Source organism: Typopeltis vanoorti, chromosome 12 (assembly GCF_054136105.1).
Source record: "Typopeltis vanoorti isolate ZY-2024b chromosome 12, IOZ_Tvanoo_1.0, whole genome shotgun sequence".
NCBI lineage: Eukaryota > Metazoa > Arthropoda > Arachnida > Uropygi > Thelyphonidae > Typopeltis > Typopeltis vanoorti.
The window spans coordinates 89,049,974-89,077,699 of NC_143560.1; the positions used below are offsets into that span (position 1 = coordinate 89,049,974).

A 27,726-nucleotide genomic window follows, 5' to 3' on the forward strand; every position below is an offset into this window, starting at 1 on the left:
AGGGAATACAGAGAAAAAATGTAAGAAAGCAAAGCATTGTGTAAAATTAGCTAAACAAAAGTCATGGGAAGACTGGTAAGAACATAGAAAATAAATATCAGGAAGGTGGTGAAATATTCTGGAGGCCGTTGAAAAAAAGCTCAGAAATGGAGGAAAGAATACTGTAAAAGGAATTAGAAATGATAAAGGGGATATAAAAACTGAAGGTAAAGATATTCTTGATGTATGGAGTAATTACTTTGAAAGATTGCTAAATGAAACAAGCAGTGACAGCCTGGTGATAGAAAACACTCAGTAGGAATGCCATCTGCAGTATATATATCTGTACTCAAAGTAGAAAAAGCTATCACAAATCCGAAATGTGGAAAGGCATCTGGAGTAGATGATATTTGACCAGAAATGCTAAAATATGGAGGTATACAAGTTTTACAGTGGCTACACTGCATAAGCCCTGGCCAGAAGGTTGAATTCCACATGATTGGAGTAGAGAACTCATAGTACCCATCTGTAAAAAGGGAAATAAAACTGAATGTGAGCATTACAGAGGAATTTCTCTTCTGAGTGTTCCTGGTACGATTTATGTAAGTTATTCTTGAGAAACAGCTAAGAAAAATTGTGGAGGAAAAGCAATACATAGCCTGTATTTGAGTTGAAAATCAGGTGTGCAACAAGGGTGTACATTATCTCTAGTGTTATTCACCATCTGTATGGATGACATTATGAAGAAAAGCAGTATTAACTTGATATCAAAATTGAAGATGTTAATCTCAGCTCTTTACTTTATGCAGATGATGTTATACCTAAATAAATTCAGGACAAGGCTGCAAGATTCCCTGACCATATTGAATAACTGCTGTAATAAATTTGGTATGAAATTTGGTCAGCATTAAAAAGACAAAGACAATGAAAATGGGCGGAAACATTGAAAACATCAACTGCATCCTGAATGGGGAACCATTTTAGAACAAGAAAACATTACAGCTATTTAGGCACAGTAGTAAGTGAAGATGGCAAATTAAATTTGGAAATAGACAGCAGAATTAGCAAAGCTGGTATGGTAGGAAGTCAACTGAATAAATTTATATGAAATAGGAGAGAGATTAGTCAGAACACTAAACTCGCTATATAGAAGACAGTGTTCAAACCAATTTTAACTTATGGAACTGATAGCTGGGTTAGAAATAAAACTCTTGATCCAAGACCACAGACAATCACACCTGAGAAAGATTAGGAAACTAAACAGGTGGCATCATTGTCAGTATCATATTAAAAATGAGGGTATATCAGGAAAGAACTTGACAGGAATGTGTTAGCAGAGCTAATCTCATGTGGTATGGCTACTATTTAAACAGAATGGAAGAAGAAGAAAGTTTAAGGAAGAAGCTTAAGCTTATGAAAGAAGATTAGCTCAACAAGTGGTCTGTGCCAGGATGGCAGGGAAAAGACCACTTGTTGAGCTTGGATTGATACAGTAAAAAATGCCTTGAAATATGAGATTTGATAATATTGGAATGTTGACAGATAACAGGCTAATCTAGAGGAAAATTGTTGGCAGGAAGTTAGTAATGATGTAACTTTTCATGTAGTACTATCATAAGATCCCGTATTCCCCCCCCCAAGGCTATTATGTGAGGAATTTGCTGGTGATGATGACAACAATAAAATATATCTTGAAATTAGTTTGAATTACATTTGAGATACTTGATATTGTCAAGATACTTCTCAAATGCTAATTTTATGAATAAAATTCTGCCTACAAAAGTTGCATCTTTTTTAGGAGTGATCAAAGAGGATCATAGGGTATAGATACAAGTGAGATTTTGCAGTTATGACAAGTGGAGTAGTACTCAGGGTCATTCACTTGGAAGCTGACCAAGGATATGGTTAGGAAGTATGTGAGGTTAGGTTATTCTCATGATGTGTGAGACTACATTTGAATATGTTAACTAAAGATATGTTAACAACATTAGATGTTGGGAATACATCTTTGATTAATGTAGTCAAAGAAAAATATGATAATTATTTAAGTTTGACTTTGTCCTTCCTTGAAAAATCTTTGGAGTCCTTGATAGAGCCATGATAATGATTTCCAGGCCTCCCATATTGTCATAAAACTTATTCCAGGACATCAGACTATAGAACACAATGCTTATCACATCTCCCCTTCCCTCCCAACACATTTCTTGCAGTCTGTACATCCATCACTCCTTCTTGCAACAATAAATCTACTTTTCACTCCCTTACTTACATGATTCTTGACTACTTTTAGAAATTACCTCTCATTTTCTCACCACCATTGATGGTGAGAAAACTAAAATCCATAGGGGAAATACTGCACAGGGTAATCCTTGTGCAGTATTTTGCACAAGGATTACCTGTGCATATTCTGATAGGCTCCTCTCACCAGCTTGTGTTATAATCACCAGCTGATGTTAGGTGAGAAGACAGGAGCTTTTAACACAAGCCTTTTGTCTTTTTCTTCATATACAGCAGTTCTGATATAGTTTTAATCACTCTAGACCAGTGGTTTTTAACCTTTTCAAAGTCACAGAACACTTTTTTTATTATAAGAAAAATTTGGGGAACATCAGAAGCATTAGTGTCATAAAACTAACGATAAAAATATGCGTGGACTTGCCTTTTATAAAAATGGAACTTATTTTAATGTGATACTTGAGTTTGTCAGCTTTTGCAGATTTCAGCCATTTCAGGTCTAATATGTGATATAGCTACCCTCATCTCTTTGTCTATATTAGTAAGTCTTTCATGCTTTTTAGTTTTTATATTGTGGTTAATATTGAGAAAACGAGCTCAAACAAATATGATGTTGAAAACTGTAACAAAATTTTTAGTGCCCTTGTGGAGAGAGCTGGGTATTCAGCTAGAACAGAAATCCAAAATTCCTCAAAGAGTTATTTCAGAGAATTTCATTTTTAGAGTATGTTCTTGTAACGAAAATTCACAACTCGGTGTATTAACTGTGCCAAATGGGTTTCGTATCCATTTGGCAGTTTCATATCCATAAGAAGATATGCTGTAAAACTTGATTCCGGAATCTGTACTGATTGTCACTGATTAGCTGGTAGTTCACCAGGTCATGGAGAAGTTGACTGTTGACTACCAACTGCATTGAAAGAATGCTTTAAAGAGACCTCAGGCGAGAACAATATGTTAATAGCCTGTTGGCAGATATTTATATCCTTTTGGGAATGAGCTGAAACACACACACATAATCGTGTGTATTTAAGGCAGGAAAGTAACTTGAAATCTTTTCTTCCAATATTGTTAAATGTTCTATTATAACAGAAATAATTCCCTTGACATTTTTATTATGGAGCGAAGGAAATATATCTACTGTATTTTTTTCTGATATGCGGTTTTTACAAAGAGATATACTTTTTTTCTGAAAAACTGACAATTTGTCAGTGGTTGTCAAAATATTTTTTTCCCCTTTGTTACTTGTATTAACGCTATTTAAGTAATTAAAAATATCCACTAAATATGCCATTTTAGCACACCAAATATCATAATTTGAAGACATTTTACAGAAGCATCTGTACCTTCATTTGACAAAGGGCATTAATTCACTCTTAAGTTGTAAAATTTGGAAGAATAGCACTTGATAATCATCTTATTTCAGTGTGCAAAATCAATTTAATATTTGTCTCATTTTCATTTAATAATAAATTTATCCATTGTATACCACTACGAAGTTAGACAACACACAAACCAAATACACATTAAAAATGAACTGTGCGCTATTACGATGTTACACAACACACAAATCAAACACATATCACTGAATGACTGTAAAAGAGATGCTGCTGTTATATGCCCTTTCTTTTCCCTTTTATTTCTCTTCTATATCTTACGGCGCTAGTCTTTATCTTAAATTTCGTCTAATATATTACTTTATTCTTACTTTACTTATTTATCACCATTCGTCTAAGTCACTTGATATAACGTTCTTTCTCCCCTTTTTCTCTACTATATGCCTTTAATATAATATTTCTTTGTTAATATTGTCACAGCTATCTTAATTCTCTCACACATGCAAATAAAACGTTAATTTCCTACCAAGTATTCTTTCCATTTGTTCTTTGCAGTCTCATTGGCCTCTTTATATCTTATGTTTTATCTAATCACACAACAATCTAATAGAGTTCACCCGATAAGTATTAACAAAATTTATTTTTCTCACTGCGCCAGCTAATACCTTGGATAGATGGGATTCTTACCCAGGGCGACTCTCTCAGAGTGATACATGAAGATTAGATCGAATTTAATCCTGTCCCTCTGTTTTCTTATTTTTTTCTCACAGTCGTGGCTCACTTTAGGAGTTTATATACAAGGGTTTAACCCGCTTAGTTCGTTAGCATTTTTATGAGTGGTTGTTTTGAATTCATAAGACAAAAACAGATCAGGCAGGTACTTGAATGAAACATTTTAATATGCTTGAGGAATTATGCAAATATACGTTATAGACATATTATTAGGAATGCTCTCAAGGTAAATCAAAGGTTCAAATCTTAATACACTAGACACACATACAAACTTGCATTGACCACCATTACAAATATCTTCAGCATAAATTCATAGGCTAATATCATACCATCCTAATGCACGTGGTTATAAATAAACACAATAACACACTCCATACATTAAGTTTAGCTCGTTCAGAGATATTCTCGGCCTCGTAGGGCAAACAAATCTTAACACAATCTTGGCCCGTGTTAAGTCATAGGCTATTCTTACAGTTCCTTAATTTTAGTCCATTACAAAATATTCTCTTAGGGGATCACAGTCTTCTATAGCTGGAAATAGGAATTCAAAGATCTACCTTACCGTCTCTGATCTTAATTTCCTTGACCTTCTTCCTGCCTTGTCTGGTCATCAAGGCCTTCTGTTTTAGTTTCCTATGAGGATATCTCCAGTTGGACTGTATGAGTGGAATCTCAGCGGAAAAGGTGGGAGGAGGCACGGTAGCGTCGCCTTGACCAGATGGCTTCATTTGGTTCCTCCGTCGCATGACAACGCACAGCCATCCTAGTCCAAGGATATAGCTTGGCCCATTCCAAACGCTGCGACAGGTGAACCAAATGCCTTCCACGACTAGCCAGGAACTTCTCCGATGGCGAATTCGGCCACTATCCGCAGGATCTGGAACCAGGAATCCAAGAAAAAAAGCCCGGAATGGTGCTTGCATGGCCTTTTTGTTTAATTTTCTCCTCTCGGCATTTCTCGATCTTCGCGATGCGCGCCAATGCGGTCACGTCTGTTTATGTCAATCTCCTTAGCTCCCTCATTTAGTCGCATGTGTACCTGATTTCTCTTCCTGGAAGGTGCTTTGGTTTTTTCTTCCAGTACTTCTTTTCCCCCCTTCTTATGCATAATACAGGATGGCAAAGGTGACCCTTGAACCCTGACTCACAGGCTTAGCTACTTTGGTACAAGAGACGGGGTTCTTGTACCAGACGGTTCTTGATTCAGAGGGGTATCGTTTCAAAACCACCATTGTTAAATTTATATACCAATGATATATTCAGAATTTCAGAGGAAATAATAAATTGTTTGCATCTGAATAATGTTCGAACTGGAAAGGGTAATGGCAAAGAGCTATGATATAACTGCTGTTAGAACAGGTTTCAACAGTTTGGTGATGTGTTCAGACAATTACAGCAACAGTTCAATACTGCCAAGTGAAAGATCATACTTTGGGCAGAAGAAATGGAATAAGGCATATTGTATAGGCAGAAATTTCAACAAAGTGGAGAAAGAAAGGATCATTGGGGCAGGGTGATGGAGTGTAGTAGTGGAGGATAGAAAATTGTGAAATGCTGTGAAAGTTACTGAGAAAACAAAATGCGAAAATTTCTTAGAAAATTGATACCATAATGTGAAGGACACTGATAAATATGGATTACTGTGCACAAATTTCCTTACCTGAGTATTGGAGTGAAATAGAAACATTAGTTAAAGGTCTAAAGTAGAGGTTCTTAACCGGTGTTCCTGGGAACACTTGTGATCTGCAAACTGGTTACAAGTGTTACGCAGGTGAAAGATGTCTCGTGACACATTCTGAGTGTAATTGGCTATTCTGGTCATAACAACTGAAGACTGATTTGCACGTTGACTTCTAAACCAATAAAATATTGTTTATAGGTCATGTGTTTGCAGGAGGGGCAGGGAGGAGCATTGTTGTGTCCTGAAAAGGCTAAGAAATGTTTATTATAAAATATTCAGGTGACAACTTTAATACAACTTAGGCAGAGAATGTGGAACGTTGGCAACAGAATAAGTGTAAGCTGTTTGTAAATGACCATCCATTCTCATCCCCCCCCCTCCTCCAATTTCAGTAGCGATTTGTGATGCAATATTCTTTCAATTGCTTTTGCAAATTATAGAAACATCTATCTCTAGTACAGTTGCATCTCCTAATAATTACATGTGACTTGGTTAATGCCCATTTACACATCAGTGCTACCCACTAAACAAATTCCTACTCTCATCAATCCAAGGTTGTGCCTCATCTTTAATCAGCCTATTAGACAGCCTTGCCAACCACACCTGTTACTGAAATTGGCATGTTAGTTGCCACTGCTGCCTTGGATTACTGGTACTAGTTTTTCTTTCTTCCACTATTCAGGGACTGTCGTTGAAGAACTTGTATTGAAGGACCAGGGCAAGAACACTATTAGTTCTTTTGCACATTTCCTTAATATATAGTGATATCCTAGCAAACTCCCTTGCTATTCTCCTTATGTTTTATTAACATCAAGTTTACTTAAAATTCCAATCACTTCATATTTAGACTTTTACTCTCTTTCTTCTACATTCTCTGTTATATTCAGTGCTGTTTCCTTCTTACAGTATGAAATGCATTAAGAGAATACCTACAGAACATTTTTACTATATGTTTGCTTCGTATCACTTATGTGTGCTGCCTCATGAACTGAAGTGAGTATTTCATTCTTATTCTTTTGTCTGTATAACAGTATAATTCCCTAGGATTTTTGCTTTGTTGCCCTTGCCATTCTCCTTAAGTCATTTTCTTCTTCCTCATTATACTTGTCGCTTTCCTCTTAGTTTGCCCTATATTCCTCTTTATATCTTCATAACATCCTCTTCCTCTGTAACCTCCTGCTTAATTTCATGATTCATCCATTTCATTTCTATTCTGTTTATTCTTCTAAATTTAGAAATGCTGCCTGGCACTGTCATCTGCAACCAATCTCAAGTAAGTACCAAGTTCTAATGTCCTCCATCCCCTAATTAATTATGCTGTGGTTACCAGTGTCCTTCATAGGACTTCTGTTTCCTGAATTTGTTTTAGTCTCCTGCTCTGTAAATTCACATATCTCTTTTCTTCAGTGAAGCTTGCACCTTTCCAGCTGTCTGTCATGGTAACTTCATCTGTTATCACCATGTGAGATGCTATTACTAAATGGATTGAATATCCCCAAATTGGATGGATTTTGGGAATTTTGAATAGTCTGTTTGTACAACATTGGGAAGCCAGTTCACATTTGAATGAATTAAACAAGCTGTTACAAAAACAGCAAAGGCTCAAAACATTCCCTATAGTGAACTGGATTTCTTAGCAAAATTGCCTCAAAATTTTCAGTTACTGAACACAGATGCATATATTTTTAACTTAATCCATTCCATCACAATAGTAACATGCAGTATTATTTTCATTGCACTAGATGTGAAAGGAGGTCACTATCTCTTAGAGGGGAAGATAGCTTTACTAATATTTACACTGATTGGCTGCTGAAAACCAGCTTTTCAGAACATAGCTCTGCTGTGAGTAAATTCCTAAATTCAAAACTAGAACACTTCCTAAATACATTTTAGGAAGTGTTCTAGTTTTGTATTAAAACTTGAAAATAAAACATATGGCAAATGATACTTATCAGGTAAATGATTTTAATAGGTGCCAGGTGATAATAGAATTAGATAAAGTCTTCAAGAGTTTGGTTGGAACTTAGTTATAGGAGGACTAACTAAAACTCTTGCAGTATTTTAATTTACAATAAAAGGAAACATATACCAAATTTTGAAATCATACCTCTTTTTGTTTAGATAAAATTGCAAGACTTCATTTGGATACTAGAACATGGGAGAGGCAGAATAAAAACTTTAGGGATGATTTTAAGTTACAGTTAGAGGAAGCTGTGTACCAAATTTAGTATTTGCAGTTCCTTTTGATTTGATAAAATTTGTAAGTTATGCCCCTCTCCAGGTGTAGGGAAAAATTATTATTATTATTATTACTACGTCACACCTTGTGAAGTGAGTGTCCTCCCCCGAGGTGTGACGTAGTAACACCTCGGGGGAGGACACTCACTTCACAACTCTCCGTCTCCATCACTCAATCCACCAACTACAGCGAACCACATCATCTACACAACGCCATCTACTGCCCACTATCCCCATTAGTATTTTCAAAAACAATCACAAACATCCATGCCCACATGGCGAGATTTGAACCTGCAGCCTTTTGGCTGGAGAGTAGATATGCTAACCACTCGGCCAACCAGGCTGGAAAAATTATAACAAGAGGAAGCTGGATACCAAGTTTCCTAATCATAGATCTTTCTGTTTAGATAAAATTTGCAAGATTTTTTGTTGGGACTTCTGAATGTATGGGAAATAAAAACCTAATATTTTCAGATTTGCAGTTTTTGTTGAGATAAAATTAAAAGGTTTTTGTCTTCCTTGCCCCAGATATGGGGAGAAATAAAAACCGTATGATTAATTTTTAAGTTACAATAAGAGTGGATCGTATACCAAATTTGCCGACTGCAGTTTCTTGTTCATTTAAAGTCCACAAGAGTTTTGAGTTGGGTTTACAGGTCAGAGGGGGGGATGCATCCCAACTGTTGACATGCTTTAAGCTGAACACAGGTAGGCTGTATACCAAATTTGGAGAGTGTAGCCCTTTCTTGCTTTGATCATATCCACAAGAGTTTAGTGTGAGCTCCTGGGTTTTGGAGGGAAGATAGAAATAAATTCCTCCCTACATCTTGAGCAAGGAATTTAACTGGATATTAAATTTGGTGATGTTAATTCCTTTTGTTTATATAACCATAAATTTGACTGTAGTCTCAATGTAGGATATCCTAATTTACTGCTTTAACAATAAAATATCTTGAAAACATATAGCATAGCATTATACTTGTCTCTAACGATATGTGTCTTGCATTATAGGATACTAACACAATTGATGTGAAGTCATTAGCCTCTATATACAAGTAGCCCAGTCGGGAACTTACTTCACACACAAACTTTGTTTGTTTACATTTGGATAAAGGATGAAACCAAGAATATAATTTCGTAGCATCTATATAGTATAACCAAATGAAAAAACTTTCAACAGAAAGCGAAGTTTATCTCATAAAAACAGATTTAAATGTTTTACTAATACTCTGTTATAGAGAGAGAAAGAAAGACAGAAAGAGCGGTTCTGTATTTTAAGTAAAGATAAACATAAGAAAAACCATTCTTTGTTTCGTGATCTTCTGACTTTTGCATTATTAAAAGAATGATTAAATTAAAATGCCAAGAAATTATATTATTGTTTAATTCTTTATTCGAATATGCAAACAAAGTGTGCACTTGAAGTTTCTTCATGACTAGGCTACTTGCATATAGAAACAAATGACTTCAATTAATTGCATTAGTATCCCATAATGCAAAGCACACATCTTTTGGGGTGTGTATAATGTTATGCATTGCAGGAATGTCCACTTCCTAGACCAGTTTCAACTTTATTGATGTATGTTAAAGTGCAGGGATACCTCTCAAAAAATTCTGAATGAACTACAAGATCACTCTAAATCTCACCTGAGTGACCCAAAAGGATCATTACTAAACTCATCACTCCAGGACAGGAAACTCAGCAGCAGTGGCTCCACTCAGTGACAGGCAAAAACTTGCCACCAAGCAGTTTCTCTCTCTACTCCTCAGGAAGCAAGCAAACCCTAAAGACAAACAGAAGAGATACCTAGTGGGAGCTAAACCCAGAAGAGATACTGAGATCAAAGTATTGCAGAAGTTATATGTATTATTATTACAGCAACTCCAAGGAGTCTTTAGACTCATTGAGGGAGGCCCTGAATGTCATGTCAAGAAATATTCAACATTTGCACAGTATCTATCATACTTTGCTTTGAGCTTATTCACAGTCATGGCACCTACAACAGACTCTGACAACCTATCCATGCATAACCCCTAGTTCTCCCACCACCACCAGCACACCTGTTCTGAAAAATTTCCTCTGGATTCATCTTGTAAACACTGGCCGAGTGGTCAGTGTATCCGCTCTCCAGCCAAAAGGCTGTGTGTTTGAATCCCGCCGTGGGCATGGATGTTTGTGATTGTCTGTGGAAAAACTAGTGGTGGTGTCGACAGTAGATGGCGTTGGAGTAGTTGCAGTTGGTGGATTGAGTGGTGGAGAGAGCTGTAGAGCAGGTGCCCTCCCTCGATGAGTCTATGGCCTTCCTGGAGGTGTCTAATAATAAACCCTCAGTAGTTTGAATGTCTCAATGATACCACCCCTTTCCACTATCAGCCAGTTTCTGTAACCCACAAAACTTCAACCTGTTCTCATAAGGTTCATTCTATAGACTTGCTACCATCTTGGTCACTCGCCTCTGGATCCTCTCTACCTCCTCCCCCCCCCACCCCAATCACCAAGAAAAAATCCTGGCACCCAGATCTGCACGCAGCAGTCAAGATGGGGTCTTATCAAGGCTCAATAAAGAGGAACAATAACCTGCTTGTCTCTGCTCATCAAAGTATTCTCCAGTAGCCACTTTTGCTATGTGTAGCAAAAATTATCAGCAGTATATATACCACATTGGTATACTGCTGATAATTTTTTCATCCCTAAATGCATTATCTTACACTTTGCCACATTAAACTGACATCCATTTTCCTTAGCCCAGTCTGCCAATCTATCCAAATCATCCTGCATATCCATTATACAAGTAGTAAAAATGTGTGATATATTATTATTAAAATACTCAGAATTAGAGATAGTTGTAAAAAATGTATAATCAAGTTAAATTAGTTTATAATGCATTATAAGAGAAAATAAGACTGTAAAAGTATCCCTCATAAACAAATCCAGCTGTAATGGCTTTGTTTATTTCACACTGAAAGGTATGGAAGTTTTAGTTATAGAGATGTTGACTGTGGATAAAGCAAGTTGTTTACAGAAAATGCAGCCATATGAGTAAATGTTTCTTTTTATATCTTATGTTTTAAGTAGTATTATTTGATCATTTGTTTCAAGTAATAATGTTTCTTGAAACAAATGACCTTGTTTAAATTACTACAGCAAGCAGTGGGACAACTGCACTAATTATGCTATTGACTTCTATACACTTAATGTCTTGTGTCTGTGTTGTTAGTGCATTACAATGGCAAGTCTTTGAAAAGTAGTAAAATTATTTTACCTAATTAAATAAAATACTCTATAATGTTTTTATCCAACTTTCACCCACAAAAGGTTGTAAACCTAGCCCACTTTTAGCCCAGTTGTACTAACATGCATGGTTGTGCTAAGGAAACTTATAGAACAAGTAGAATAGTCCAGATGCTTAATTACAGTTTTTCAAGCAGGTGGCAAGTTAAATATGGAAATAGATAATAAAACAGCAAAGTTGGCCTTTTTTTGGTAGCTGGGTCAAATAAATTTGTATCAAATAAGAGAGACATTATTTAAAAGACCAAGCTAACAGCACTCAAAGTAGTTTTAATTCATGGATTGGACTTATGTTATCAATGGCAAAAAACCATATTAAAAAAATGAAGATTTTAATGAAGACAGGAATATTACATTGTTAACATTAAAGAATGTGTAGGATTATTTAATAGAATGAATGAGGAAAAGTTAGCAAAAACATTAAATAATGTTTTTGCTATGAATGTAAGATCAGATGATATTGGTGACAAGACAGATTCATTTGAAAGAAACTTATTGATAGGAAGCTTTTAATCCTGCATACTTCTGTTTTACTATCTTAATATCCTATCCTATACCACCAGTGTTTCTTTGAAGAACTCTCAATATTTAGTAGAAAGATGGACACACACTAACATCATTTTGATTGAAGCTAAATGCATAAGTATTGAAGCATTGATTATCTACTACCAACTTCACTGGATTGCTAGTATCTGAATACCTGTTATCCACTTTCCAAAACAGATCTTATTCTCAAACTGAAGGAGGGCAAAAGAAGTGTTTCAAGAATAACCTCAGAGCAATATGAAGAAATGCAATAACATAAAACAAATGGTAATGAAAAGGTCTGGCTCTGATTGATTGAAATGAATAATGTCATGAGCTTAATGTTTTGAAAACTGTATGGCATGCCACAGAGATGGAAGAAGAGAAGATTGGAAAGAGTGTTGCATGGGTCGATGTTCCTTAAACAATAGCACCTCCTGGAAATACATGTCACCATTATGTAAAGTCAGATGGATTGTGTATTGGTGGTATGCTTTATTTTATCAATAAAATCGCTTGAATTCTTAATGATAAATGAATTTGTTTCCCAAGCACGTTATTGAACCAGCAGATCAAATAAATATCTTGATGAGTTGTATGTTAGGGAATTTCTAGTATCTACAGTTGAGTGTAAAAGTACCTCCTCAGTTTTCTGAACTTTAGGATTTCTACAAATCTCTGGGACAGCCAGATGTTTGAAATTAACTGATTCTTAATTTCCAGCTAGTTGAATTCACCTTCTACACAAGTGGCTTTAATCCCAGAATAAGAGCACGTCAATCCCATTCTTGGACATTTTAATCTCAATTTGGTGCCAGAACAGATTAACTCATGCTGTATTTAGGAAGAAATTGAACATGAGTAGATAGATATCTATGTGCTATATCATACTACCATCGGGCATAAAAAACAAAGCATCTTCATAACTCTGGGAGCTAGAGTGTGCACTATCAGGTGATAAAGAAAAGTGGAAATAAGGACTTAAATACCTAAAACAGATCAATGACTACAATATGAGGATAGTTAATAATATCCTACATAAAACACCTAGCAGGACCTCTGATAGCCAAGAAAATCAAAATTACAGAAGGGTCATCACTCTACCTTGCATTTAAAATGCAAGGTAGAGTGATGACCTTATAGAATCTTGATTTTGAAACAGCCTGAAAGTGCCTTTCACACTGAACAAAATATTCATAATTTTACAGTCATCCAAACTGCAACATCCACCTTCTAAAGAAACCAAGTGTCTATATGATATTTTGTTCTTGTGTGATATGTTATGTAGAATAGATGGGATGCTCAGAGGGAGATGATCTGCATGAGGGAATATATAAAGGAGATACAGAAAACAGAGTATGCAATTCATGTCTGGCTTTACAAGTGAAGGACCTGAAATTGTTTTGCAATAAACAAAAATCCTATACATTGAATTTAACTGTTACATTTAAATTTAAAGAAACCTCAGAAATAATGCAATGGTATATGCAACAGAAATTAGGATCTTGTTCTCAACCATTTATTCCTCTCTTATATGACATTTGAACTTCACAGAGTGAGGATATGATATACAATATGGCTTGGTGTTGTATTTTTATTATTAGATGATAAAAATACAAGGTAAGATGTAGTTTACTCTGTTATTTGACATTCTTTTTTAGTACTTTATTTCTATGCCTGAAGAAACACAGTAGGGATTATAAGAATTATTCAGATTAATAAAACATTTGTGTATTTAGATTTTCCAGATATTTCTTTAAGTATGAACAATGTCCACAGAAATCTTCTGATGACATTTCTAAAGGTTTGGCATTCATTTTCTACTCTCTGCTGTGTAGCTCTACAACAAGAAACAGTTTTTTTATTTTTTTATTTGTCATCTTCAAAAGTTCTGTGACTTTAGGCTCAGATAAGTCTCATTATCCAATTTTCTGGTTTGAAATTTACTTTTATTACACTGAAACCATTCAGTTCTTGAATGAAAACCAATTTAAGGTTGAAAACTGTAACATTTCTTTTCCTTGATCATTATTGCCTGAATGTAACAACTTATAGTTATTATATTATTCTATATTTATGACAGTTAACACATGTATAGAAAAATAGAATGTAAAAAAACTCCAGCAGTATATTTTCTCCATTATTATGTGGACATTGTCAGGGAGCAAAGAGAAGATCAGGTTAAGATCAGATTACCTTCAACACATAAATCATAAGGTGTGAGTTATGTAGCATGTTCTTACTAGCTTATGTTTCAATCACAACTGAATTAGCAGGAGAATGTGTTAGAGTTAAAAGGAACAAAATGGATAGGTAATTCAAATTAAATAACTCAATCAGTATTAAAAAATGTATAACTAATGGCGATCACTTCCTGGAACTTTGAGATTAGCATGCAGTCAGAGGGATTAAGATGTGGATAAAGTTTCACAAGTTTTAAGAAACAGACAAACAAGTTTATATCTGCTGGAATAAAAGATCTTGGTTTGGTTATGAGGACTGTCTAATGTTAGTGACATGGCAAGGAAAGCCAGACTTCTCCATTTCTAAAAGTTGAATGTTCTTGGATTCTAATCGTAATAGAATGGCTAGTCTGTCCAAAATAAAGTTTGACATAAAAGACACTTGGTAGACACCTGGCAGGTAGAGATTGTATTTTTCCTTGGACAATAGTAGAAAAGAAGACTGCTTCCAAGCTGGTTTGAAGTTAGTGTATAGGTTGTACTTTGGAAGAATCCATGCTGTTTGTTTAGATGTTCATATAAAATAATAAAATGTAAAAATGTGTGGCAGAATAAACTGTATAAGCAAATTGAAGGAACAGCTATGGACAACCCCATTTGACCATCTTTAGCTGATGCTTTTATGACATCTAGAAAATCAACTATTCAGTATCATTACTATAGAATTACTACAATTTCTGGATAATAAATGAATTTCTTGTGCTCCTGTATCACATTCACTCTTTAACATGAATTCAACAATAGTCTTCTCTTTCTGGATGCTTTAATACTCCATACCTTCTACAGGCAATATTAAATTTTCTGTTTATAGAAAATCTTCCCTCACTGGTGGATACATCCATCTTCACACCATCCATCACAGAAGAACAGTATTATCAGAAATCTTGTAACATAACTTGCACAATCTGCTCTTCTGATTTCCTTCTCTTGGGAGAATTGAATAAAAGAAAACTCACTTTGATGACTAATAGTTATAAAATAAACTACCATCCAGAAAATTATCAGCAGAAAAGAAAGAAATAAGTAGCACAGATTCTTTGCAGCTACAATGTACACTACCTTCAAACTAGCTCACAAGTTGTCTTCTTTTCCTAATTTGGAAAAGAAGACAGCTTCAATTTAGAAATTTTCCAAATTCAAGGACAAATTATCACTTCTTCTCCTGCCAGGTGTCTATCAGGTACCCTGTTCATGTTGACTTTGTTATTTTTGATAGACTCGCTGTTTTGCTAAGATTAGAATCCAAAATTCAGGATTACATTAAATTTTAGAATTGAAGGGCACACAGTTCTTTGGAACCAAACCAAGATTTTTCATTCTAGTAGATTTTATTTTCTGCTCCTTGAAGCTTCTGAAAATTTACAGCATTGTCCAAATCTTAACCTCTCTGATTGCATGCCAATCCCTAGTAGAGTTTATTTTCTATTCCTTGAAGCTTTACATTAGTTCTGGGAAGTTATCACTTTTAACAATTTATAAATATTTTTATTTATTTTTTTTTACTGTTGAATAACTTATTTAATTTCAATTACAGAAGCCATTCATTCTGTTCCTTTGAACTGTAATAGTTCATTCTGCTGTTAACTTAGCTGTGACCAAGACACTAGCTAGTAAGCACATGCTACGACTCATATCTTGTGTGCGATTCATGTTTTGAATGGTTAACCAATCTCATCTCTTCAGACAAAATCAATGCAACACCAGATGAAATATATTGTAGTTTTAAAAAATTTATTTTTCTATATATGTTAACTGTCATAAAAGTATAATATGCTAAGTACACATGTTCCTTTAAAATATTTAATTAGTCGCCTTTATAACTATCATTTAGCAGTATGTCACCTATTTTAGAAGCAGAGGAAGACCAAAGTGTACTGGCATCAGCAGAACTATGGATAGGATTCAAGATTAGCAAGAGAACATCATTGATACACTGGTTTCCATAAATTAAAGAACAAAGAGAAAAATCGCGATAACTCGAGGGAGAGTCATACGAAAGTCAATTACATTATGTAAAAAAATTGATGCAGAGTCTCATTATAGTATACCAGTGAGTGATGCTGTCAGCAGTAGCTGCAAATGAGGCACAGCATAAAAGCGGGCATTTTGGAGTGGTTTTCCATTTTCTGTCTGGAGTGAGAGCAAGACATTTTGTGATAGCAGAATTCTTAGATATGGCTGCAAGACATTATTTAGCCAATGCATTCAGGTAGTGAGCCAATGTAAGAATAAAGGCGGGCCAAAGTCGGATGGAGTAGCAACATGGTTGCATGTGAGTTGTTCCGTAGCTTGTGACCTTCCTTTACTATATCTCCGGGATGCTGTTTACGATACGGTAAAGGAAGGTCACAGGCTACTACTGCAGCAGATGACTGATATCTCCTATTTGTCTGCCTGCCGAAACAAGAATTCTAATCCATAAATCAGCTACAATTCGACCTTGCATCAGTTACAGGGACGTTGTTATCTACTTCCACCATGTGCAGAAAGGCTTCACAAAGATGATATGCTAGGTGACCAATGGTCTGCATGTCCCTATTCCCACACCGCAGGAGAGAAAGCTTGAAATGGGCCAGGCTCCAACATCAACTGGACCCGAGACCAATGCAAGTCAGTATTATTATAGACAAGTCCCAATTTGCTCTACAAAGCAACCAGGCATGCTCTGATCTAGAGAGAACCAGGGAGGACATGCTTTCATCCTTCTAATATTCATGAAAGGGATGCTTATCATGGAGGTATTTGATGCTTTTGGGAAGACATCTCTTTGGGTGTAAGTTGTAAGGGATCACGTGAAATGTTTGGATAATTAAATTGACTAGTTGATTATTTTGGTTTATTTTTTGTGGAAGATTGTTTGTGACCCTGAATGTTACTTTTTATTAATGATATCAGAAAGTTATGAGAAGAGCATGCATTGTGGGAATGAATGACTCATAAATGCTACTTAGTTGACAGGAGATTGAGTGCCACTTAAGTAGCATCCAGTCTCCTATCCATGCATGGCCTTGACAGCACCCTTGCATGTTGCTATACTTAGGTTTCATTTAGCCTTGATTTGGTAACCTAAGAGGCAGCAGAATTATTCACCAGCTGATTAAGAAGCCTCTTGACAACGACCACTATTTTCAGTGGTCGGTGCCTGGCATGCAAAACCACTTTTCCCACAAATGGATCAAGTACTGGCTCCATAGTTAACCATTCCTATGGTTACTGCACTGCATGTGTGAGTGATGGGAGAGAGAGAGACTAGAGACCCTACTCTAGAAAACAAATGTGTCAGGACCTACTTCATGCTTTACTTAATCATGGCATTGGTGTTTCACTGGGTGATTACAGGCATATACCACCTAGTGGTTTAATTAACATTTCTTTCAGCTAAGTGTGTGTAGCTTATGTGCAAATTTTATCCACAAAAGGTGGTAAACCTATATACCACCAGTACATAGGTGGTGGGCTAAGGGTTAAATAAATCAAAAATCCTGCTCCAGACACCAAATATGAAACTCTTTCAAGCCATAATAAATTTAGTTTAATCCTTTATCCAAGTGTAAGCAAACAAAGTTTGCACCTGAAAATATCTTCAGGTGGTGCAACACCAGGCAACTCCGAGCAAAGGTGGACCAAGCTTTCATCACTCCTTGGCTCAGTATCTCCCATAATGCAAAGCACATCTCCTTGCGGACATTTATACTGCTATGCATTAAGGGAAGGGCCACTACCCAGACCGGTTTCGACCTTTATTGAGGTCTTGTCAGTGGGAGGCAGACCCAAACATGGAGATAATAAGGCAGAAGCAATAGGAGAGGTCATATTTACCTATACGGGTTGCCAACAGGTGTACCACCTTATTATTGAATTACTCTAGATTTAGAGAAAGATGTTGGGAGTTTATTTTGCACTTGGTTAGACTATAATAAATTTAGTTTAATCCTTTATCCAAGTGTAAGCAAACAAAGTTTGTGCCTGAAAATATCTTCAGGACTGAGGTAAGGTGGTGCAACACCAGGCAACTCCGAGCAAAGGTGGACCAAGCTCTCATCGCTCTTTCAAGCCACTTAAGGCTTCCAGTAAGAAGCATTTTAGTCTTATACCAGATGATGAAATTCATTTACCATTTAAAGACATTGACATTTATGACCATAGTGGAATGTGAACCCACAACCTATTGGTTAAAGTGTGGATATTTTATCAACCTCAGCCAACTAGGCTGCCAGTATAACTTCACCAGGTTATTAAAGTCATCTGCCACCTAAAGATATTCATAAACATTCATACCTATAAGTGGAATTCAAATCCACACTGTGGAATCCCTGTTGGACAGTGGATATGCTTTCAGACTAGCCAAAGAGACTAGCAATATAACGTGGCTTTAAAGAATCAGTGCAAACTTCTTTTCAATATTGTAAAATGCTCTTTATGGACATTGACCTTATCTTCAGTAATCAGCTGAAATATGATCATCCAAAAAATTCATATTCAGGTGTTCTAATTTCAATGATAGTACAGAATTCCTTTCCAAATTATGTTTCACTAGTGAAATATTGCTAGAAGAGTTATAAAACACTCACAAAAAAACATCATAATCAAATTCTTGATATGTATTCTCAAACAGTGTACAGGATATCACGACTATTTGCATTATCACCAGCTTTCTGTCAGACTTATCTGACAGATTAATCTGAAATTTTTTTCAGATTAATCTGTTTATTTGTCAGGTTTCCAATATTGTATAATCTGATTTTTCAGTCTTGTAAAGCCCTACCCAGTACATCAAAATAGTTAATGATTATCCTCTTGTTTTTTTCTTTTTCCTACCATTCTGACATTGAATACTTATTTTGTTGACGTTTCTTCTCTTTAAGCCCCATACTAAATTAGATTAGCTCAGTTCACACATTCTTGAATGCCAACAATGTGTAATTACATTCTGATATTTTCGTTTTTCATATTATTCTGTCTTTAATGCCATCTGTTCACTGTCCTATTTTTTCTCAAAATTTTCATATCTGTGGTCCTCTAGTCTTTGATCAAATGTTTTATTTCTAACCCAGCTTTCAGAGAATCCATAATTTTGTTAAAATGCTGCAAATTTAGTATTTTAGTTAAGCTCTCTCTTATTCCATATAAATTTATTCCACTGGCTCCTCACCATACCAGCTTTGTTTATTTCGTGATCTATTTCCAAATTTAATTTGCTATCTTCATTAAAAATTGTTCCTAAATAGCTAAAATATTTTTATTTTCTATGGACCTTTTCCATTGAAAAATGAATGTGATATTTTCCATGATCCTGCCTATTTTCATGGATTCTGTCTTATATTTCTGATTTTCACTCCAGATTTGTTGTAGCAGTTATTCAATTTAGTTACTGAATTCTGAAGAACTTGCATACTGGATTTATTTAGGAGTTTAATGTCGTCTGCATGAAATAGAGAACTGTGCTGGCTGTTTCGGATATTGATAATTGGTTTAATACCACTTTCTTTCATGATGTGATCCATATAAATGATTACCAAGATAGATTGGAGACAACGTACACCTTCAGCTCATGCCTGATTCTTGTATCAAACCATCTTCCTACACCCACCTTCACTTCTAACAACAAAATTACAACTTAAGTATAAGTTATATATTGTTTGGTATAATGTCCCATTTATGCCACGTAACTGTAAGGTTTTGAAATACTATACTCTTGTGTTGTATCCTTTCACGTAAAAGTGCCAACGATATTTTAAAATCAATATGTTTAGCTCGTCTGGAATGGAATTGTTCCTTTAAAGATAGACTTAGGAATGATGTTGTTGTCCCGACATCTTTTCAAAAAAGTAAGATGATTTAATAGTCTGGCCTTTTTCATTTAAGGAGTTCAAAATGGCATACCTTTTGTCATTTCCATAGTTTTCGTGGTCAAGAAAATACGTTTTAACATGAATAGAATCCATGGGGAAACCAAACAAAAGGTATGCCGTTTTGAACTCCTTAAATGCAAAAAAGGCCAGACTATTAAATCATCTTACTTTTTTGAAAAGATGTCGGGACAACAACAACATCATTTCCAAGTTTCTATCTTTAAAGGAACAATTCCATTCCAGACGAGCTTAACATATTTATTTTAATACTATACTCTTGTCACAGATTCTTGGTCTGTGATTTCTTAACTATTTTTAAAATAAAAGTCTGATCCCAGCAACCTCTGGTTGGCTGAATCTAGCTTCTTCTCCTCCAAGTTTGTCTTCCACAATTTTTCTGAACCACTTCTGAGGTATGTATGCATGAATTGTACTTGGAATACCCAGTTGGAAACTCCTCTGTAATTATTTCCCTTTTTATAGATGGGTTCCTAGAAAGTTCTTCTCCAATTATCTAGAATTCGGTCTAATGACTAAGCCTTCTGAACTGTGCAATGTAATCATGTATAACTTTAGTACCTCCATATTTGAGCATTTCTGGATGAAGATGATCTACTCCAGCTACCTTTCCACATTACGGAGTTTCTCATAGTTATTTTTACCCTAAGTGTTGATATTTACTAAAACTTGTTGATATGTAATAAAATATACAAAAACCTGTACAATATAAATGTTTCTCATAGTCTTTCCATGAACTATTTTTTTTTCTTTGCAGTTCCGTTTTTGTTTAAAAAAAGTTCTTTAATACTGAATAATGATAATAATAAAAACTACTGTTATTTATATTTATTTTCCAGATTATTGATATATCATGGAACACCAAGAATCTTTTTGCTGATGAATCCTTTTGAAAGTAAGGTTTTCCTGATGTAATGCATTATTTTCAAATGAAGAATATATATATATATATATATATATATATATATATATATATATATATATATATATATATATATATATATATGTATATATCCACTCTATATAGATAAAAAGATAAGCCGAAATTTGAAACATTTTATGTCACGTTTTTTGTCTCTTCATTGTTTTGAGCTCCATTAAGCTGATAAGCCATTGTTGGACGTGAAACGTTTCACGTCCAACAATGTGTTTGCCTTCATGAGACAACAATTTGTTGGACGTTTCAAAACAATGGAGAACTGGCTTACCAGCCTGGAACTCAGGGTGTTGGGAGGCATATATATATATATATATATATATATATATATATATATATATAAGGTCCAAATTTAACCATCTGTGTTCATGATATTTAATTAATTAAATTAATTGATTGATTAGAAAAATTAATTGATTCTCGGGGATAGTTTATCCATAAGGTTACATGTTATGATGAAGAAATGCTTACATCCACAACTATCAGGGCTTTTTATCGACTGTGTAAATAATTAGAATGGTTTAAACTTGTATATTTTAAAATCAGTATTTCTTTTACATATTTTGCTCTTTTATTGGCCAACAGCATCATGGAAGATCTGCAAGGAACATACAAAAAGTTCTGAATTGCTTCAAACAGCCATTATTTTACAGATTGATAGATAGTGAACAGTTAGTCATGTGTATCATTAAGCATGTCGTGCATATTTTGTATATTGTTGCGTAAAACTTGTAGGCAATTAAAATAGAATCTAATACAGCAGGGATTCTCAACCTATGGTATGGTACCACTGGTGGTACGTGAGCCACTGCCTTACTGGTACATCTAATAACTTGAATTAAATATAGTGGTATGTCACTGGAAAAGGTTGATAACCCCTGTAATACAGTAATTAAAATAAAATGCAGCTGATGTAACAGAGGTCTTGAATCTTATATTTCCATATACAAGTAGTCAGAAGGTGTCACTTGAGGTCTCATCAGTGTATATGGATACTTGTATATGGAAATATGACTTCTGCATTACTTCAACTTTTGTATCACTTTTGGGTCTAGCTCCCACTGATGAGACCTCAATAAAAGTCGAAACCGGTCTAAGTAGTTGTAATGCTGTGCATTATGGGAAGGACAACTACCCAGAGTTGTACCAACTACCAAGTCCTTATAAGGAATCGCTTAATGGGGTGAAGCAAGAATGCTTTTCATCTTCCCCATTATCTGCAGAGGACAGTGTAGGGATGAGGTGTTATTAAGCAATTAAAGCTTTGATCATGGCAGGAGGGTAACAGCAATAGCCGAGCTTCATTGGCTACAGCATTGCCATCCATTACCCTCCAAGGTTATTGGATTGAATGAATCAATCACCACATCTCATGGTTGATTAATTGTCATTCCTATCACCAACTACCAAGGTTCAAGTAATGCAGTAGTCATTTTTTCATATATGGGTTGCCAAAAGGTGTCACATCTTATTATTAAAATACTCTAGATTAGAGATAGTTGCTGGAAGTTTTTCTACTTGGTTATGCCATAAATTAAAGATACCACAAAATTATATACTTGGTTTAATCCTTCATCTAAGTGTAAGCAAACAAGTTTGCACCTGAACTATTTTTAGGACTGGGGCAACTCGTATATAGAAGCTTATAACTTCACATTACTTGCTTTAGTATCCCATAATGCAAAGCACATATCCTTATAGACATGTATAATGCTATGCATTATGGGAAGGGTCACTACCCAGACCGGTTTTGACCTTTATTGAGGTCTCGTCAGTCACCCAGTCTTGATATCACCCAGAGGTGATACCTAGGTTGAATAATAGCATTATACATGTCTGTAAGGATATGTGCTTTGCATTATGAGATACTAAGGTAAGTGATGTGAAGTTATAAGCTTCTATATAAGAGTTGCTCAAGTCCTGAAAATAGTTAAGGTGCAAACTTGTTTGCTTACACTTGGATAAAGGATTAAACCAAGTATATAATTTCTTGGTATCTTTAATTTATGGCATAAATAAGTGAAAAAACTTCAAACTAATTAACATTTGTTTTCTCTCTTTTTCCAACATAAATGGCACCTAATTAGGACTTTAGTTCCTTGTGTTCTATTACTCCGGGCACTTCCACGGAGTCTGAAGACTCTTTGCAGGAGATCAAATATATCCACACAATCTATCATACCTCTCCTTGAACCCATTATCAGAAAAAACACTCACAACTGACTCTGGCAACCCAATCCACTCATTCACCACTCTCCAAGCAAAAATTCTAGTCCTCACACCCCTACTGACCACACCTTTATTTAACTTCCAGGGATGACCCCTTATTCTAATCCCTCGAACCAAATGCTGAAACATTTCCCCTGCATCTATCCTTTAAAATCCTTTAAGCAACTTAAATGTTTTTATCATATCCCCTCCTTTTCTCCTATCAACTAACTTCTGCAGTCCACACACCTTCAATCTATCCTCATAGGGCACAGTCCACTCACCATCTTGCTCACTCACCACTGAATCCTCTCCATCACTTCCACATCCCCAAGAAACCCAGAGGGGACCAGACTTGAGCATAGTAATCTAGATGTGGGTATATCAAGGCCTTATAAAGAGGAATTACAACTCTCTTATCTCTACTTGTTAATGTGTTCTTTACTAGCCAAGTAATCTTATGTGCTACCTTAGCAATACGTCCTTTAAACTTTAACTCTCTCTCTCTATTACCACCCCTAAATTTCTAGCTTCATCTATTTCTTGGAGAACAGTGTCATCAATGTGATAAACGGCTTGTAATCTATTTATCCCAAAATGCATAACTTTACATTTCTCGACATTAAACTAATACCCATTACTTTTGCCCATACTGACAGGCTATTTAAATCATCCTGCAAGCTCTCCACATCGCCTTAATTAACTATTACTCTACCTGATTTTGCATCATCAGCAAACAACTGAATATTTCTTTTCAGGTTATTTCCTATATCATTTATGTATAAATTAAACAGCAGTGGTCCCAGTACTGAACCTTGTGGCACACCACTAGTCACCTGGTTTCACCTCGATTCTGCCCCTCCATATACCCCTTTTTTGATATCTCTCCAGCAGCCACCCTCTTATCCACTTAACCAGCATCATATCCATCCCCATTTGTTCTAATTTGTGTAACAATGTTTCATGTGGTATTCTGTCAAATGCCTTTGCAAAATCATCGTGTAGCCATTTTCTTTATCCAACTAGGCTGTTACTGTATTATAAAAAGTTAGTAAATTACTAAAGCATAACTGACCCTCATATCATATTTTTATCTATCCATTATTGAATTCTCTTTTTTTACCAATTTTTCTAGTACTTTTACCACCATGCATGAAATACTGATCAGTCTATAATTTGCTACTGCAGGTTTAGAATCTCCCTTACACAAAGGAATAATTTTGTCCTCTTTCCAGTCCCTTGGAACTCTACCAGAGCTGAGACTTAAATTAAACAGCTTAGTCAAAGGCATTACCAGTTCTCTTGTACATTCTCGCAAAAACCCTAGCTGATATTCCATCTAATCCCACAGCTGTATTCGCATTAAGATTCTGCAATATTGTAAGGACCTCCAATTCATCCACTTCTGTTCCCACATTATTGTCTGTCACATAGGTTAAAGCAGTAACCTCATTAGGAAGATGTATGCTTGCAAAGTGGTCACTTAGTAATTCAACTATTTTATCTGCTTCTGTGTCCTCATGACCATCATTGCTCATTAAGTTAATCTCCCATAGTCATTCTTCCTCTTACTTGCCACATAACAAAAGAACTCTTTGAGATTTGATTTCCTTTGGCCTGCTCAGCTAAATTCTTCTCATAATCTGATTTTGCCTTCCTTGCCATGCTGGTCACCTTTCTTGCCTGAGCCTTGTACTCTTCATGAGTTTACTGTAGTTTTAGAACCTCCCTTATGCAAAGGAATAATTTTGCCCTCTTTTCACTCCCTTGGAACCCTACCGAGCTGAGACTTAAATTAAACATCTTAGTCAAAGGCCTATCAAGAATGCCTATACCCTCCACAGCATTTTTTTTCTTCTTCTGCAGCTATTGCTTAAATATATTACTCATCCATCTAACTCCTACCTGATTAACCCTCCTTATCTGAGGTGTACAATTTAATACTGCTTTCTCTAGATGACCCTTAACTATATCTCATGTGCTACTAACATCCTTACCCTACAGTACTTTATGCCATGGTACAGACTTAGGCTTCTTCCTAAGCATGTCTTGTTCACCTGCCTTGTAGTTCCACAAGTACTCCTTGCTGGAATATTCCTCATGTTTTACAATTTTCCAAGTCAAGATTGCATGGTCACTTTTACTAATTGGAGGCAATGTTGTCAATTTGGTTATGGATAGCTCTTCTGATCCTATGACCAGGTCCAATACCCCTAGTCCCCCCCCCCATCACATGCTTCCGTAAGTAATCATCTCTCAGCAGGTGTATAAATTCTGTTTCCTTTCTGCCATGTGATCTTTCTTTCTTCCAGTCTCTATCTCCATAGTTGAAGTCACCCATAATAATCACTCGACCTGTACTCATTGTACTAATTTGGCAATGTATGTCTTCCAGATCATCTGTGGAATTCCCTGGCGTATTGCAACGACCAACTGTTATTATGTTGAAAATTTGCCTGGAAGTGCCTGGTAGCTTGCTCCACCTTTGCCACGAGTTGCCTTGGTGTTGCACTACTTACTGGATAAGATAGTACAACACTATATATTTAGTCCTGAAGATATTTTCAGGCGCAAACTTTGTTTGCTCTCACTGGGATAAAGGATTAAACTAAATCTATTACAACTGTTATTATGTCTTATGGGTCTTAATCTTACACCAGATTGCTTCAAATGAACAGCTACCCTCCTGCCTGTCTCCTATTCTTTTTGGTTGCAATTCATCTGTTATCATCAACAGCACTCCCCATCCTATCTTCTCTATCTTCCCTGAAAATACTAAACCCTTGACATTCAATCCCTGTAACTACATCATCTGCTGTTTGCCAAGTCTCACTAATGCCTATAACTTCTGGCAAGGTTGCACTTCAATGCCAAAAACTTGTCCCTCTTGTTCCTATCAGCAAATAAGTTAATAAATATTATTTTTGTATCATTCTGTGTTGTCATCCATACTGTGAACATGTTGAAAGTTTATTTTTCACTTGGTCAGACTATAATAAATTTAGTTTAATCCTTTATCCAAGTGTGTGCAAACAAAGTTTGCATCTGAAAGTATCTTCAGGACTGGGGTAAAGTGTACAGCACTGGGCAACTCCTTGCAAAGGTGGAGCATTTGGTGGAACAAATGTGTTTTGCATTATGGGAGATACTGAGATAGGAGTGTTGGTAACTTGCTCCACCTTTGCAAGGAGTTGCCCAGTGTTGTACCACTTTACCCCAGTCCTGAAGATACTTTCAGGCGCAAACTTTGTTTGCACACACTTGGATAAAGGATTAAACTAAATTTATTATACTGTGAACATATAAGCTTTTCCATGCATTTGACAAATATAGATTCAGGAGTTGAAAGTTTTTTTGACTTGGTTAGAAATTAAATTAAAGATGCTAAGAATTTATATTCTTGTTTAATTATTTTTCTAAGTGTAAGCAAACAGAGTTTGTGAATGAAGTTTCTTTACAATTAGGTCACTTGTATATAGAGGCTAGTGACTTTACATTAATGGCTTTAGTATCCCATAATGCAAAGTACACATCCTTTTGGGTGTGTATAATATTATGCATTATGGAAAGGGTCACTACCCAGACCAGTTTCAACTTTTATTGATGTCTCTCATAATGCATTGCATTGTGAGAGACTTCATTGTGAGTTGTTAAAAGTTTTTTCATTTGGTTATAAACTAAATTAAAGATGCCAAGAATTTATATTCTTATCTATTGACATGTGAACTACTTTTGACAACTAGCTCTAATCCAGAGTATTTAAATAATGGGGTGTTACACCTTTTCACTACTTGTTTATGAGAAACATATGATTTCTGCATTACTTCAGCCTTGAGTAGTGGCTCTTCCCAAAGGGCCAGTAAGAATAATAAAGCAATTAATATGAAGTAACTAGCCTCTATACAAGACCAGTCATAAAGGTGCTTCACGTGCAAACTTTGTTTGCTTACACTTGTATGAAGAATTAAACAAGAATATAAATTTTTGGCATCTTTAATTTAGACTGTTTACGAATTGCACAAAGAAAGTGTGCTCTTTGAAGCTTAAGGACCAGAGTAGTCAATCTGATGATGGATTTGGGCATGTTTGTTTTATTTACTGAATGTGCTAACTTTTTTGTCTCTACAGGCAAATATGAAGATACAGTAGACAATCACTATACTAAACTTCTATAGGCCAGAAACATAGTTCATTATAACACAAAGTTTGCTCTAATGAATTTAGGGTAAAAATATTAACTCCTACACTCCATTACCATGGGACAAAAAAAGAAATTGTGGGAAACAGAACAAAGGTAATCTCAAGAAAATAAATCATGGGAAATGACACAAAAGAAAGCACAAAATATAACAAATGAAATTGCAGGAAAGAGAACAAAGGCAATTGCCAGAAATAGAATAAAGGAAATCACATAAAACAAATAAATCACCAAGATAATTGCAGACACAG

General features: G+C 35.4%; 1 protein-coding gene across 1 annotated transcript in view; it reads left to right on the forward strand.

The window, feature by feature from the left end:
• The window catches only part of LOC150100980 (nephrocystin-4-like), a 173,582-nt gene that overhangs the window by 54,419 nt on the left and 91,437 nt on the right, over positions 1–27,726 (forward strand). Inside the window, exon 4 of the mRNA XM_090401950.1 lies at positions 20,972–21,027. Coding sequence (XP_090258076.1) covers positions 20,972–21,027 — 56 coding nt within the window. The remainder of the gene's footprint in view (positions 1–20,971; positions 21,028–27,726) is intronic.